General features: G+C 43.8%; 1 protein-coding gene across 6 annotated transcripts in view; it reads right to left on the reverse strand.

The window, feature by feature from the left end:
* CACNA1C (calcium voltage-gated channel subunit alpha1 C) overlaps positions 1 to 17,559 on the reverse strand; it is a 780,229-nt gene that overhangs the window by 306,393 nt on the left and 456,277 nt on the right. For all 6 annotated transcript variants that reach the window (XM_073621582.1, XM_073621580.1, XM_073621584.1 and 3 more), the window contains exons 8-9: positions 16,461 to 16,564; positions 1,442 to 1,614 (exon numbers count right to left, since the gene is read on the reverse strand). In XM_073621582.1, coding sequence (XP_073477683.1) covers positions 1,442 to 1,614; positions 16,461 to 16,564 — 277 coding nt within the window. The remainder of the gene's footprint in view (positions 1 to 1,441; positions 1,615 to 16,460; positions 16,565 to 17,559) is intronic.

The raw sequence follows: 17,559 nt of genomic DNA on the forward strand, positions 1-17,559 counted from the left end.
GAGCTGTAAGGTCTTATATAGACAGGTGTGTGGCTTTACTAAACAAGTTCAATCAGTATAATCAAACACCGCTGGACTCAAATAAAGGTGTAGAACCATCTCAAGGATGATCAGAAGAAATGGACAGCACCTGAGTTAAATATATGAGTGTCACAGCAAAGGGTCTGAATACTTAGGACCATGTGAAATTTCAACAATTCTGTGTTTTTCTGTCAATATGGGGTGCTGTGTGTACATTAATGAGGAAAAAAAATGAACCTAAATGATTTTAGCAAATGGCTGCAATATAAGAAAGAGTGAAAAATTTAAGGGGGTCTGAATACTTTCCGTCCCCACTGTATGCTGTCTATAGCAGCCAATCACAATATCCTTTTCGATTTTAAACGTGCTATGGGGCTGTAATGGTTTTCACTACTGTATACACCCCAGACAGTTTTCATTTCAGACACATGGATGAGCACAATCCCCCTGTCTGGCAGGAGATGATCAGTCTGTGTCACACTGCCCCGGCGTTCAGACAAGCCCATGCAGAATGCCTTCCAGGGCTGAATTTTCCATATAATCTTGTTAAATTTAGCGGAGAATTATTTTACGCTCTAGCGGGTGCCAATAAAGGACGGGAGACAGGGCCTGAGAGAATTCGCATGCGGCACTCGACTTGTTTCTGCCCTCCTTTCCCGGACAAACGTCTCAGTTCATTAAGGGCAAGATATGTTTTGATTACAGACTCAAGCAGGTTGTCCGTTTTGTGTCATTGGAGGGAGAGGTCAGGCCATAAATCACAGCAATGACACAAATGCGGAGGGATGCGGGACAAATGCTGGCAGTTACCACATGCTAGCAGAATTATCTGTAGCTGGCCTGATAAGTCCTTAAAGGAGGCGTATCAAGATGTACAATTTATTTAGAGTGTATCTAAACCCAACAGCAGAAATGTAATATATGCTAGCCCATAGAGACACACAACTCCTGGAAAAGTCAAGCTTCTGCTCCTCCCACCTCCTAGCAGTTTGACAGACAGCAGCAAGAACCTACCCTCTTCTACAACCTGGAAGATGGGAAAGTGGAACAGAATTTTTCTGGAGCCTGCAGTGGTGACAAGAGACCATGGGTAAAGCTGGCCATAGATTACTCTTTTTTTTTTCATCAGCCAGCACCCACACAATAAAGTGGATAGATAAATCCTCCCCACTGGGACATGGTATTCTGACAGCAGGACTCTCTGCACTGATCTTGATCTGCACCAGCTGAAGCAGGCTAATCAAAAAAAAATTCCAACAAGCCCAGTAGACAAAAAGTCCATCTATCAAAGCAGAGAACACATATTTACCCTCACATGGTGCTGGTGCACACATGAACACATGCCAAGTGCCCCCTATTACTACTCGTATATTTTATGTATAATCAAGTGTGTAACAAAGGTACTGAAAGAAGCACTCACTGTTCCGTGGTTTGTCTTCATCTATGTCCTCGTCTTCATTCTCAGGATCGATGTCCTCGGCCTGTGTGATCCAGTCTAGATACCCTTTCAAGTCCTCCTCTAGCTGCTGCTTCTCTCTCAACTTCTGGAAATCACCCCGGGCCTTGGCCTTCTCTCGCTCCTTCGAAAACTCCCTGGTGAGGCAGGGACAGGTCAACCACAGGAACAGTAAAAAAATCCAGTAAGCCAAAGGACAGGAACATAGAAAAATCTTCAACACATGTTGCATTCCCACTGTCAGTATTGCCAAGGGATGTTTCTCCATGTACTAGTACAGGGAAGGAGCAGAGACTGTGCAGCTTAAAGTGGATGTAAACTCTCACATATACCCAGTGAAGTGAACAGCCTCAGTTGATAACACAGGGATGAAACAAATCTCCCTATATAAGTTTTACATGTATATCTGCTGTCTTCATCTTTATATACTGTTTAGAAAGTTCAGATCATGTTAGATTTTCTCTTCCTGGTTCGCACCTCAGTGAAAGGGGTTGTAAAGGTATAAATTTTTTCACCTTAATGCATTCTATGCATTAAGGTGAAAAAACTTTTGATAATACCGCCGCCCCCAGCCCCCCCGTTTTACTTACCTGACACCTCAAAAACTCGCCTGCTCGTTCCCGACCTCCATTCAGCCGATCAGCCTGGTTGCTGATTGGCTATAGTGGATGGATTGAAAGCAGCGCAGCCATTGGCTCGCGCTGCTGTCAATCACATCCAATGACGTGGCGCGCCGGGGGGCAGGGCCGAGTGATACAGCGAGCGGCTATAGCCACCGGCTGTATCACGGGAGCGTGCCCGCAATAACTATCCACCATGCGAGGGAGCTCGCATTAAGGTGGTTAGTTATTGCGGGGAGGAGCTGAGACAGCCGCCGAGGGACCCCAGAAAAGCAGGTTCGGGGCCACTCTGTGCACAGTGAAGGTAAGTATAACATGTTTGTTATTTTTAAAGAAAAAAAAAATACCTTTACAACCCCTTGAATCCTGGGAATACAGCCGAGACAGCTGATTGGAGGAAAGGCACACACCCCCTCTCCTCATAGGTAGAGATTTTCAGCTCTGTTTGTTGAATTGTTCAGCTCTGTGCTAATCTATCTTTATAGCATCCTCCCCAACACAAAACTCAGGCTGCTTTTATCATATGTGATGGAGTACTTGTCAGGAGTTAGGCTGATAACAGAACTGAGCAGGAGACAGGTACAGGACATAGTGCTTTGAAGAGAGATAACAAAACACTGCAGATATATGTGCCCAACTCAAATTTCATGAATCGGGTTTACATCTACTTTAAGTTCAACAGTATGCACAGTGTAACAGACTGAAATATGTATTTATTCATATTTTTACAGACCTTGTTACACTGTTAAAGTGGAACCCTAGCTAGATGGCATTTAGTTTGCCCATAGTGCTGTGTATAAGAAAAAATTGCCTTTTTTTTGCAAAATACTGTTTTCATCTCTTTCATTCTTTTTTTTTTCCCTCTCGGTAGTGCTGATCTCCTCTAGCCTCTTTCAACCACTTCATGTCTACAGGCACTTTCTCCAGCTTCGGATGCTCTTTTTTGCTCTTACAGGGCTTCCTGATAGTGACAACAGTGGACCATGCCTGCTCATTCTGTGTCGACACTTGTAGGCACGTGACAGGGTGAGCATGCTGGAGCACAATTTGGAAACAGAGATAGAGCATTGTCAGCACATAACAGGAAGTGTCTGAATAAGAAACAAGATAACCAGGTATTATTTTACTGAAAGCTGAAGTGTTAAAAAATCTAATAACAAATTTTAAATGAATATGTTAAAGCTTATATAAGATTTTAGTGATTGGGTTTAGATATACAGTATCTTAAATGATGGCTGACATGTTCATATTGTGGAGAGCTAACCCTCTCTGCTTCTTTAATATCTGCTCTCTTCCATATTAACTGCCTTTCACAAAATAGAACCTGCCTACGACTACACAATTTCCCACCCATGAAGAGTATATCCTTTGTCACAAGAACCAGTGGGGGGGTGCGGAGGGGACTGTGGCCCTGGGCGCAACACTTATGCCGTGTACACATGATTGGACTTCTCGTCGGAAAAAGATATGATGGCTTTTCTGACAGGATTCCGCTCAAGCTTGCCTTGCATACACACGGTCACACAAAAGTTTGCTGAACTTTCGACCGTCAAGAACGCGGTGATGTACAACACTACGAGGAGCCAAGAAAATTACGTTCAATGCTTCGGAGCATGCGTCGAATTGTTTCTGAGCATGCGTAGGAATTTTGTGCGTCGGAATTGCTACAGACGATCGCATTTTTGGAGGGGAAATTTTTCCGACCAAAAAATTGAGAACATGCTCTCAATCTTTTGCTGGCTGGAATTCGGCCAGCAAAAGTCTGATGGAGCATACACACGGTCGCATTTTCCGACCAAAAGCTCTCATCCGTCTTTTGCTGGCCGATTTTCCGATCGTGTGTATGCAGCATTAGGGGGGCGAAATCCCGCGCCAGGCAGTGTGTGTCACTGCTGGTTTTGTCCCCCTAATGTTTACTTCCTGTGTCCCTGAGCTCAACTGTGGTTGTGGCCGTGTGATTTGGCGAATGGGGTCATATGCGGCGGCCCTGGCGGGCTGGCCTATCCGTGATTGCAGCGGGGCTGGCCTATCAGTGATCGCAGCGGGGCTGGCCTATCCGTGATTGCAGTGGGGCTGGCCTATCCATGATTGCGGTGGGGCTGGCCTATCCGTGATTGCGATGGGGCTGGCCTATCCGCAATCATCGTTGCTCCTGGAGTCCCACCTCCGCCTCCACCTCGTTGTGAACACCGCTGCTTTCTTCACCTCCTCCAGGCTCCCCCCTCTTCTCCAAACTGATGGAAGCTACAAGCTGCAGGTAAGGGGGTGGATACGGTCTGGGGAGAGGGAGCAGCCAGCCAGAGAGATTAGAGAGATAAGACAAGCAGTTAGAGTCAGTAAAAATAAAAGAAAGGTCTGGTGTCAGTATAATGCCCTGTACACACGGTCGGAATTTTCGACGGAAAATGTGTGATTGGACATTGTTGTCGGAAATTCCGACCGAGTGTGGGCTCCATCACACATTTTCCGTCGGAATTTCCGACACACAAAGTTTGAGAGCTTGCTATAAAATTTTCCGACAACAAAATCCGTTGTCGGAAATTTCGATTTCACTAATCACAAATCCGACGCACAAAGTGCCACGTATGCTCAGAATAAATTAAGAGACGAAAGCTATTGGCTACTGCCCCGTTTATAGTCCCGACGTACGTGTTTTACGTCACCGCTTTTAAAACGATCGGATTTTCCGACAACTTTGTGTGACCGTGTGTATGCAAGACAAGTTTGAGCCAACATCCGTCAGAAAAAATCCATGGATTTTGTTGTTGGAATGTCCGATCAATGTCCGACCGTGTGTACAGGGAATAAGTGTAATGTAGTGGTCAGTGTGGACAGTGTAGTGTAGTGGACAGTGTAATGGACAGTGTAGTGTAGTGGTCAGGTAGGTCAGTGTAGTGTAGTGGTCAGGTAGTGTAGTGGACAGTGTAGTGTAGTGGTCAGGTAGGTCAGTGTAGGATTTAGGTAGGTCAGTGTAGGAATCAGGTAGGTTAATGTAGTGGTCAGGTAGGAATCAGGTAGGTTAGTGCAGTGGTCAGGTAAGTCAGTGTAGGAATCAGGTAGGTTAGTGTAGTGGTCAGGTAAGTCAGTGTAAGAATCAGGTAGGTTAATGTAGTGGTCAGGTAGGTCAGTGTAGGAATCAGGTAGGTTAGTGCAGTAGTCAGGTAGGTCAGCGTAGGAATCAGGCAGGTTAGTGTAGTGGTCAGGGTAGGAATCAGGTAGGTCAGTGTAGGAATCAGGCAGGTTAGTGCAGTGGTCAGGTAGGTCAGTGTAGGAATCAGGCAGGTTAGTGTAGTGGTCAGGTAGGTTAGTGTAGTGGTCAGTGTAGGAATCAGGCTGGTCAGTACTATTGTAGGAAGGGAAGAGACTCAGGGAGTGCTAAAAGTCCGCAGGTTAGGGGGCCCAAATTACTTGCCTTGCCCTGGGCGCTGACAACCCACGCTGCGCCACTGACAAGAACACATCCCAGAGCGGCAATAGAGGGGATTTTTGTGCCTGAAAAAAATCTAAGATTACAGATGAATGTATTATAATAACACCTACTGTATAAATAGTTCAAATATTTTGACCTGGTTAAACCCTCCCCTTAGGTATTGTAAAATAAAAATATTTGCCACCCTTTTAAAAACCGGAGTAAAAGAAATAGTGTGTGTATGTGGGGGGGGTAAGAAGACTGTATTGTAAATAATTTAAAAAAGATAATATTCCACCCAGGATCAGAATATTCTTTGTTAACAGGACAAATCCTATAGGTGCTGCACAGTAATGCCCCGTACACACGATCGGACATTCCGACAACAAAATCCATGGATTTCTTCCGACGGATGTTGGCTCAAACTTGTCTTGCATACACACAGTCACACAAATCTTGTCGGAAATTCCGAACGTCAAGAACGCGGTGACGTACAACACGTACGACGAGCCGAGAAAAATGAAGTTCAATAGCCAGTGCGGCTCTTCTGCTTGTTTCCGAGCATGCGTGGAACTTTGTGCGTCGGAATTGTGTACACACGATCGGAATTTACGACAACGGATTTTGTTGTCGGAAAATTTGAGATCCAGATCTCAAATTCTGTGTGACGGAAATTCCGATGGAAAATGTCCGATGGAGCCTACAGACGGTCGGAATTTCCGACACCAAGCTCCTATCGAACATTTTCCGTCGGATGGGGCATAAGAATGCTTTTTCACACCCCAGAACGACTTAAAGGATCCTTCTAAGAGGAGATACAGTGATTATGGAAAGGACAATGTAGTCAACCACTTTATACATAATATAATAAAAATAATAGTAGTTCAGTAGCACAGATATTTCAGTAACCAAACGTAACTATATAATTGTGCTCAATTTATTTACGCTGAGTAAGGACCCAACAAAAGGTCTACTTTCCTTCCAGAAAGAGCCAAAGTTTCAATTAGCTTTCCTGAAAAAAATTCTCTGACATTTTCAAACTTTTTTCAACATTCCTAACAAAGTTAAGGGAATCTTTCTTCAATAATTCCGCGTGAACTCAGAGAAATCAGCCTCTGTTTCAGCAAGCAGCTCCGTTTGTGGTTTGGAAATGTCAAAATTGTGATCAAAGCAAAAGAAGAGTGAAATAAAAGTTGGTGGGAGTAGAGGGGAACGGAATCCCGAGTAGAATATCAATACTCAGACTGTGCGAGGCTGGGGTTATTTTTTTTATGGCTTTAGAGTGAATGTCACGTTCGTCTCACGGTCCTTCAGATGAAAACGCTGCACGCGTTTGCTCATGAGACCTGTTAGGAGGAGTCACGAGACCCTTTCATGGAGAGCTGGAGGTTAGAGGAGGACAATAGGATGAGGCAAGTCCCCTCCACTAAGGTAAAAAAAAAAAGAAATTTAAAACCGACGTATATGCAAATGTTTACTTAAAGTGACCCTGTCACAAACCTGGTAATCTGTAAAAACTGCATGTCATGTTGACCAGAAGATCCTGAGAGATCAGTGGCTGAAGTTATTTGAAATGTTAAATTTTTTTGTGTGCCAAAGTTGAGTTTGATGCTGCACCTTCCTAAGCCTTTCTATTGGTCTATAATAATTATGATAATTGGTCATATAACTATGATGGTCAACCTTCCTAACTAACAGTGACGACTTAGATCACATGGTCTCTGCTGAACAGGAAAGTCATATTAAACCAATCCATCAGCAGAGATCACATGACTGACTGCTCAATTCCAATATTGCATAAAATAAAAACAAAAAAACATTAGGTTTGCTTTGAGTTGGATGGAAAATACGATTAAACACAACAACACAAAATATTTCATGTGGCTTGCCTTCTTTCCAATATATGAAAATCTTGACAATTTGAAGTGGAATCTTAATGCCCAAAAACCTTAGGCTTGTGATCAGCAATGGAGTGAGCCTGCAGCAGCATTTACTTCAGGAGGGTTTTTATGATTTCCGATTACACTTTATGTAGCCATCCTATCAAGACACATGGCTGGATGTTATTATTAAGTTGGTTAGCTGCCTTTTAGTCTCCTGCCACTGCATGCCCACATCTTTTGGTCTGAGTCTCTCCCTCTTTGAGTCGCCCTGAGCTCCCTCGCACGCTCCCATGTAGTAATGAGTACCTGAGGCTCCCATTGCTCTCCATTACTAAGCAGGGAAGTGAAGCAGGCAAGCATCTCTGTCACCTCTGCAGCACTCTTAACTCTTGGAGGCCACACCACCCAAAGGGACAACAAGCACATACCCATCTTAAGCCCAGGAAGGCCTTTTGCCAGGATGCTGCTAAAGACACACCCCACATGGAGTATTGTTCACTGGAATATTTCCAACTAACATTCTCGCTCCTGTGAGCTGCCCCTTTATCACCTTCTCCCCAATTTAAAACTCATGATTGGCTAGGAGATATCTTCTCTCAGACACATCCACCAATCAGTCAGGCAGCCTTTAGAACTATTCAGAAACACCCCTCCCAGGAAGAGCTATAACATCACTATAGTTTCCTTTGTCTTCTGAGTGTCCCAAATTCTTGGGCAAAGTGTTCCCCTGCTCCAGTTCCCCTCTCTTTGAGGTTACTGCACCCAAGTCACACACACTCAAGCTTGAGTATGGCTGCAACAGAATATATAAATACATAATATATAAATTATATATAAATATATAATTAGAAGACCAGTCGGGTTTTATTGCTGTCTTTGTACCTGTTAGGCTCTTTTCACACTTGTGAGATGACGCGACTTGCATTTACAGTGCGACTTTGACAAACGTTTGGTGCGATTTTGATCTGACTACATTCTCTGGACCAAAGTTGCATCAAAAGTCGGACCAAAGTAGCACAGGAACCTTTTCTGAGGTCACAGCGACTTCTGTAGTGTCAGTAGGAATGGCGCTCATAGAAATACATTAAATTTCACATGTCCTGCGACTTGGGGTCTCACAAGTCGGAACCCAAGTTGCACACGTGTAAAAGGAGCCTTAAAGAGATTCACCTTCTCTTTTTGACATGACAAAAAAATCCCTAATTTTGAGCTGTCACCAGAACAGGAATAGGGGTGAAATCTTCCAATGGGGGTACAGGTCCTGATGACAATTGTCTAAGATGGGATTTCCTTCACTTGGGAGACAATTTTCTGTTGTGGGAATGGGAAAGAAAGTAAATGGAAATCAGGTGAAGTAAAGTAAATTACAGATGGCAAAAAAATATAGGAGTTATAACCCTCCTCTTTTAGTTCTACTTTGACAAAAAAGTAGTGAGCGCTGCCCCTCCAGTGAGCGCTGGAGGGGCAGAGTGGAGAGAGGTGACTGACAGTCACTGCTCTCCATGAGCAGAGAACTGAGAAATCAGCAGTAATATGATTACTCAGTTCTCTGTGTTCGAGACGATGTGGGAAAGCTGCAGCATCACACTGATGCTGCAGCATGAAAATGAGTATGTGTGTGTAATTTTTCAAATCCCACACTTTTTCTTTAAAACACATGCAGTGACATGCATCAAGCACATGCATTACTGCTGAGCACTGGTATAAAAGGGCCCTCAGTCTTTGCACTAATAGAATAGCAAAAATGAGAGGATCAGTAAAATTCAATCACTGCACCACCTGAGCAAGCTGCTGGTTCAGGCTTCTGGGCGGATCCCGACCATACGGTTGAGATATTTGAGATATAAGTCTAGACCGCCTCTGTGACATCAGCTGACAGGGCTTTGGCCCGCTGTTGGCTGAAAACAGATCCCAGGAGTGCAGAACGAACTGCATTCCTGTGATCCATAGAAGTATAGCCAAACAAACTTTGGCCATACTTCTCTTTTAATAGCAATGTAACCCTGAGGTTATATATATATATATATATATATATATATATATATATATATATATATATATATATATTTATTTTGTGTAATTTCTATCTCTTGAATAGTATGGTGGTGGTGTAAATATGGAGAATTTGAATATTGGGTTCTACACACTGAAGAATTTTCAGTCATGATCATGTCCAGATCCAGTTGCAGACTTTTTACAGTAAAATTTACTGTTTAACTTATGCGTTTTGGGTACTGCCTCCTTCGTGGGGCTTTAAAAAAAAAATGATACAATAATACAAGAACTGGCTGCTGAAGGATGCTGTGAAAACCCACGTACGTGTGGCACTTAAATTCTAGATTTACTGAGGGTATTTATTACTAGCTGTACCTTCCAGAAAAAAAAAAGATATATTGTACCTTTTCAATTTGTTTTGGTGACAACTTTCATGGGCATGGAAAGTAATAGGGAAGCTATTATACAGGATTGAAATGGCATCAACAGTGTTTGAAGTGTTTGCACAGACAAGAGGGTTAGAAGGGCCCTGTTCATGATAGCTTACAATATAAAAGGGTAGTGATACAAAAAGTTAATAACTGTACGAGGATAAGATGATGGAGAAAGTAAAAGTTCAGTTAGTAGGCGGAGGCAAGATAGGCTTCTCTGAAAAGACTTGATCTTGAAGGGCTTTCAGGGATCCCCTAAAGGCAGACAGAGTAGGAGATAGATTGGGTTAGGGAGTTTCAGAGGATAACAGCGGCTCTGGAGAAGTCCTAGAGGCAAGAATGGGAAGAGGTGATGAGAGAGCTAAAGAGCAGGAGGTCTTGAGAGGAGCAAAGAGATCAGTTTGGGTGATATTTTGAGATGATTTCGATTAATGATTTTGTATGTTGTTTTTAGTATACTGGATTTCATTAGCTGGGCAAGTGGAAGCCAGTAAAGGGATTGGCAGAGAGGGGTGGCAGGCATTAAGCAGTTGATATAGCAGATGAGTCTGGTACTGACAATCATGATAAGCTGAAGGGGGAGCCTGTGTAAAGATAGGCCTATGAAGAGGGTGCTGCAATAGTTGAAGCAAGAGACAACAAGGGAGAGAATTCATATCTTTGTGGTGCCCTTCATTAATAAAGGGGAGGGCATTTTGGAAATGTTACGGAGGTGAAGGAGGCAAGATTTAGACAGTGATTGAATGTGGGCCCAGGAGGAGAGGTTAGAGCCCAGGATTACACCTGCCGCCCTGGGATGAGAGCAGGTTCTGATACTTGTTTTACTGATGTCAATGAAATAGTCGGTGGAGGAAACATGGGGGATGGTGGGGGGTGTAGAAATATTATGAGCTCAGGTTTTGAAAAATTGACTTTGAGGAAGTGGTAGGAGTGAAGAGGATTTGGTGTCATCAGCATAGAGATGGTATTGTAAGCCATTCAAGGTCATCAACTGACCTACAGAGGAATTGTAGAAAGAGAACGGAAGGGGTCTGAGGACAGTTACAAATTTCATAGAAATGGGAGGTGAAAATGCATTTTCCGATGGGGACACCTGTACTAGTGACAATTAGGCAAGGAGAGATTTTTTCTTTATTTCCTATTATGTCCTCACGACAAGAAAAGAAGGGAAAACCACTCCCAGCATAATACAAAAAAATAAATAAACTGACTGGTTTTAACCCCTCCGTACTCTATTAGTAAATAAAAAAGTTTTGACAGATTTACTCTAATGATTATCAGTTTACTTTTAAGCCAGTCAGTACTGGAGTGAGCGGAGGAAGCAGCCCTGGGGTTTTCCCTGAAATGGTACAGGAGAATTTAAAAACAATACAGAAAACTTTGCCTACAGCACCAGACGCAGTATAACAATCATCTTTAACTCAGAATGTCTTCAAACCACAGAGCAGATTTTGAGCCCAACATCCTCTTCCCTTGCTTTCACTCAGTTTTACGAAATGAAAGTGTCAGGTTATCAGGCAATCTTCCCCGCTTCCCGTGTTGTCACTTGAGCGGGCGAGCGACACGCTGTGCGCAGCATTATCAGCAATAAACATTTTTATTCAAGGTATTATTTGCGAGATGAAAAGGCTGCAATTGTATCTGCCGGGAGATAAAGGAGTCGCGGCTCTTGGCAGCAGCTGTTTACGGTGATCATGAATAAAGCTCAGGATTTCAAGTGCTTGCAGCTCCGTCATCGAGCCTGTAATATGCAGTCTGCTAAATTGGCAAGAACGTGTGACAAGGGCTCCGGCCGGGACTGGAGAGAAATAGAGCGCAAACAAGGAAAATCGCCACTTTCATAGAGAAAGAGCAGGCAATGGCAATACAGCTGAACTCCAGCCTTCCCTTCAGTCTTGCGCAGTTTACAGGCTCTGTTTCTGTACTGAAAATGCTTACCTTGATTGCACTCTACACTGTGAGTTTCTCACAATGTGAATTAGAAGCTGCAGTCAGATAGAGCCTGCCTCATTTTCTGGCTGGTGGACCATCTTCTAGCTCTTTCCTCCCCAGCCTTACTGTCCCTGGCCCACCCCCTTCATTCATTGGATTATAGGTCTTTCACTAATGGGGGCTCAACATTACATGTGGGCTTACCTAGAGCGATCTGCATGAAAATGGTCTGCCTAGAAACACCTATTTGCTCAGACTGACATTCACCCATTAAGGCATTTTGTTATTTCAGTTCTTGAAGAGGCCCTGGGTGGGGCGAAACACGTAGAATGCAGTTTCTGGTTTTGGTGACATCACATCCGGCCCATAAAGTGCACGCTGCGGCGAAACTTCTGAGTTTAGAGTTTAGCATTGCTTTGATATATTATCCATCAGGTGATTGCAATTTTAACTAGGTGCGAGGTTTTAATAAACAGTATAATGCTATGCCGGGATTCCTCTGTTCTTAATGCCTAATGTGTATGTAATTTCCCGATAGTGGTACAGTAGTGGAGGCCAAGCACAAGGAATCAAAGCCAAGAAGTTTCAAGAAGATCATTCCTTTTCATCCATGATGATGTGGAGCACACAAAATCTGTAGCTCTACAGCTAAAGAGTCAAAACTCCCTGGTGAGCGGGGAGGCACTTCAGGGGGGCACGATCGCACGTGTGAAGTAGGTGTAAAGAGGAAGCGGTAGATCTGCAGGATCCATGGTTTGAGCACGGAGCATGTTTGGAGATTCCTTTTATAAGGATTGGACTTTTTATATTTTAAGTTTTTACAGATGGAGGTGTAAAGCGAAAGGGGAAGATCCGCTAAGGACTTGTTTGAGCACGAAGCACTTTATGCATTAATTACTGATACACATTTTGACTTATGTTTATTCACGTTTATGGACGACGCCATTTGTGGTGAAACGTACGTCGGGAGGTTGACGCTCTGACGTCATCGCCATTTTCAGTGTGGACGGGTGCTCGCTATGCCGGCCGGCTGTTTGCTGTATTTTTACATACTCATGTGAGTTTTCTACCTTTATCTATTAAATCGTTTTTATCAGTATTACACTATGGCCAGTTCCTTTTTATTTACATGCTTGTGAGATGTCATTTTGGAGTCTCTGCTGTATCCCCCGGTTCCTGCCGCAAGCAGTCCAGAGCGCCAATGGATCTCTCATACTGCTATAGAACATAAGCTGTGGTTGGCTTGCCTTGCGGTAAGCGCGTTATATGCCTGGTGGTGGATCACGTAGTGTGGTGTGGTTAACCAATACTGAACACAAGCTGTTGTTGGCTTGCCTTGTGGTAAGTGCAATATTTGCACGGAGTGTGGGGTCTGATCTTCACTGCTGAGTTTGCTAGTGTTCACTCTAAGTTCCCTTTTTTTCCTGCTGTATCTTTATGCACTAGTGTAAGTTTTCTACCTTTTTCTAAACTTTAACTAGTTTGGCAGTATTACACTATGGCCAGTTTCCTTTTATTTACATGTCCATGAGACGGAAGTTTGGTGTCCTCATTGCATCCTTTCAGCTATGATGTATACAGTCTAAGAGCACCATCTGGATTCTCCAACCCAAGACGTGATACAGGCTGGTGTACGCTTGCCTTGCGGTAAGCGCAATTATTGGATATTTGCGGATACTGTATGGGTTGTCACTCATATTTTTTACACCATTGACTCTGGTTGGATTCATCCAAGGGGTGTTTCTTGGACTGTTTTCAGATCATTACTTCACATTTTTATTTTCTGTTACTATATATGGACACTAATTTTTATTCGCAAATATCACATATGGACACTCATGTTTGATTCATACATACATGTGTTGACCCATGTACTTTTCATAATTTAATTGTTAATAATTTTCAACATTTTTGTATTTATATATGTACTTCCTCACGGAAGTCTTGGAGATTGTTTCACGTGTTTCACTTATATTTAGTTCGGTTATTTCTTTTTTATTAGTTATTTTAGTGCACATCTCACTGTCTAACTGCTGCTTTTTGGGGGGATATTTTCTATAGGTAGCGCAGTATTTTTTTGTTTTTTTTTTTGTGCCTAACTCTATCTGCATTGCATAGAGAAGCACAGAAACCCAGTGATGATGTATTTGGGTCTAAAATAAGGTATGTAATGAAAAGAGAAAGCTTCTATTAAAAAATGTCATTAGCATATTGATAAGGGAGGGAGAAAGAACAAACAGACTAAACTTCAGCAATAAGGCTGAAGAGATTTTGGTGTTTGGGTTTCAATCTACATCAATTTGCTCAACAACATTGCCTGGTGATACGATTGCTTCCACTTTTGCTGGAAACTTTAACCTAGGGGTAGGAAACCCCCGGCAATGGTGCCGCAAGCGGCATGCGAAGCCTCTTTTACCGGCAGTCGATTCTCTCCCCATCAGCAGAGCAGCGCAGGGAAGTGTCAGTGAGACACTAAAAGATGGGAAACATTGTTTGGTTCTCTAATTTTGCTGTAGCTGCGATCGTCAGCTTTTGTTATGGGGAAGAGATTGGGTGCAGTTCAGCTGGGGGGGGGGCCTGTTTCCAGGAGGAGGAGGACTGTCTTGGCCACTGCTAAAGCCAATCACAGTCCTGCTAGCCACGTCCACCATCTGGAGGAAGATGACTCACTTGGTTGCCAACACCAATCTCGGATAGAAGGGATTTCACTGTGATTGAGAAAACCAAAATTAGTTAGTGGAATTACTGTTGAGCTTCTGGAAACTTTGTGGAAATTATTCCTGAACCTTTGCATCACTTACTACTGAACCCCTGCACTCTGTGTCCCTTTAAGCCAGAGCCAGTATTCAGCGCAATGAAATTCACACTCAACCACTTTTTCTCAGGGCCCAACCTATGATCCTGCACACAGGCCCACTCATTTGAGAAAATCCCTCTGACCTGAGCTCATCATTGCGCATCCATTCCAGATGCTTGTATGTGACATCACATACATCATATACTGTAGATCACATACATCACATACATCACATACAAGGGGCAGAGGAGCAGGGGGTACAGAGGAGAAAGGAGGTACATTGGTGGAACACATGAGCAGGGGGTTACAGTGGTGGGGCAGAAGAGCAGGGGGAACAGAGGTGGGACAGATGTGAAGCAGGAACAGTCGTATGGCAGATGAGAAAAGGGGTTACCGTGGGAGGGGGGGCGCAGGTGAGCAGATAAGTTCAGTGTTAGGACAGATGAAAAGATAGTTCAATGGTGGAGCAGATGTGCATGGAGGTACAGTGGTGGGGCAGATGAGAGAGGGGGAACATTGGTGGGGCAGATGAGCAGGGGGTTACAGTGGTGGAACAGAAGAGCAGGGTGGTACAGTGGTGGGGCAGATGTACAGGGGGTTACAGTGGTGGGATAGATGAGCAGGGGGGTACAGAGGTTGGGCAGATGTGCAGGGTAGTACAGTGGTGGGGCAGATATGCAGGGGGTTACAGTGGTGCGGCAGATGAGAAAGGGGGTACATTGGTGGGGCAGATGGGCAGGGTGGTACAGTGGTGGGGCAGATGGGCAGGGTGGTACAGTGGTGGGGCAGATGTACAGGGGGTTACAGTGGTGGGGCAGATGAGCAGGGGGGTACAGTGGTGGGGCAGATGTGCAGGGTGGTACTGTGGTGGGGAAGATGTGCAGGGGGTTACAGTGGTGGGGCAGATGAGCAGGGGGTACAGTGGTTACATAGTTAGTAAGGTTGAATAAAGACACCAGTCCATCCAGTTCAACCTGAGTGAGTACACCCTCACATCAGTCCCTACCCTCAAGAAACCCACAATCCAAGGTCCCCAACTCACATTCATATACTAGGGCCAATTTTGGACAGAAGCCAATTAACCTACCAGCATGTCTTGAGTGTGGGAGGAAACCGGAGTACACGGAGGAAACCCACGCAGGCACAGGGAGAACATGCAAACTCCAGGCAGGTAGTGTCGTGCTTGGGATTTGAACCAGCGACCCTTTTTACTGCTAAGTGAGAGTGCTAACCACTACACCACTGTGGTGAAACAGATTTGCAGGGGGGATAGTGATCTGAGGTTTGGAGTTGCAGGAATTGGGGCTGATCTGAGGTGTGAGAGTGCAGGATGTCAATTTCTCACTACTAAAGTAGTTTACAGCATTTACTTTATAAAAAATCTTTTTCGTGATTGAGAGTGTGAATTTGACATTTTTTTGTTATAAAATCGTCACGCTTAATTTCTTTGAAAACATTTTATGGCGCACTGTGCTCAAAAGGTTGCTTACCCCTGCTTTAACCCTTTGGCCTATTCATTTTACTAGGAACTGCAGTGAGCCAAATGGCTTTACAGCTCTTTATGGTCATGAACCAGCAGAACGAACACCGACCAAGCTTATAAAATGTATAGACATTATTCATATTTATTTCTCTGCTCTGCTTAAGTGGATTTGGCTGTATGCAGAGACCAGGTTTGTGTCATCTTCCACAACAATGGAACTAAATATCTGTTAGTTAGAGAATAGTGAGACATGACTGAAAAGCATGGAGGCAAGCGAGAAAAAAATATAAATAAAGCTTATGTTAAAGAAGGTAAAAACAATATTAGAGATATACATAATAAAACTTTTAAGTGACAATTCAATAAAATTCTAATAAATGAAAAAGCAAAACAAAAAAACAAATTCACAAAATAAGGAAATATTGTATCATACCCGCTCAGCACACCAAGAACCAGATTCAGAACGAAGAACGATCCAAAGATGACAAGGCTGACAAAGTACACGCAGGGCAGCTCATATCCCATGGCATCCTGCATCTAAACACAATCCCAGAGAGTGAATTCAATGAAAGGCAAAAAAGTTGTTAGTCTTAGTCTTATAATAAGAGCTTGTGTATATCATTAAGTGAGCATAACAAGGCAGCCAGGTTAGCTTTTTGTGAGGATATTTTCTCAACAAGGACAAGTGTCAGGTTGGGCTCACATATAGTGCTGTGAAAAAGTTTTTGCCCCCTTCCTGATTTTCTATTTTTTTGCATATTTCTCACAATTCAGATCATCAAACACATTTTAATATTACACAAAGATAACCCGACCAAATCCAAGATGCAGTTTTTAAATTACTATTTAATTTATTAAGGGAAAAAAGCTGTTCAAACCTGCCTGGCCCTATGTGGAAACGTAATTGCCCCCTCCCATGCTGAATCATGAATGAACTGTGATTAACCACAATTTTTTGGAAAGCTGAGTTAAATTTCACTTGCCACACCCAAGCCTGATTACTGCCAGACCTGTTGAATCAAAAAATCACTTAAAGTGGAGGTCCACCCACCGCTGCAAAAATAAAAAGCCAGCAGCTGCACATACTGTAGCTGCTGACTTTTAATAATCAGACACTTACCTTTCCTGGAGTCCAGCGATGTCAGCACCACAGCTGATGTTTCCATCAGCTGTCGGGTGCATGCCACCTCCATTGTGAGTAAGGGAACCCGGCAGTGAAGCCTTATGGTTTCACGCCGGGTACTCTACAGCGCATGTGCGAGGCTCCGCTCCTCTCTCCTACTGGCCCAGCGGCCGAGGGGAGGAAGAGGGAGCCCGGGCGGTGACGTCAATACCCACGGCTGAGGCCCCCGGAAGTGGGAAAGTGGGAACAGGATACCTGTGAAAGACAGGTTTTCTTTCCCCCTACCCCCCGAAAGGTGCCAAATGTGGCACTGGAGGGGGGAGGAGTACAACAAGCAGAAGTTCCACTTTTGGGTCAAACTCCGCTTTAAAAAGAAGCTGTCTGACAACGTGAAGCACGCTAAAAGATC

This window comes from Aquarana catesbeiana, linkage group LG03, assembly GCF_042186555.1.
Source record: "Aquarana catesbeiana isolate 2022-GZ linkage group LG03, ASM4218655v1, whole genome shotgun sequence".
NCBI lineage: Eukaryota > Metazoa > Chordata > Amphibia > Anura > Ranidae > Aquarana > Aquarana catesbeiana.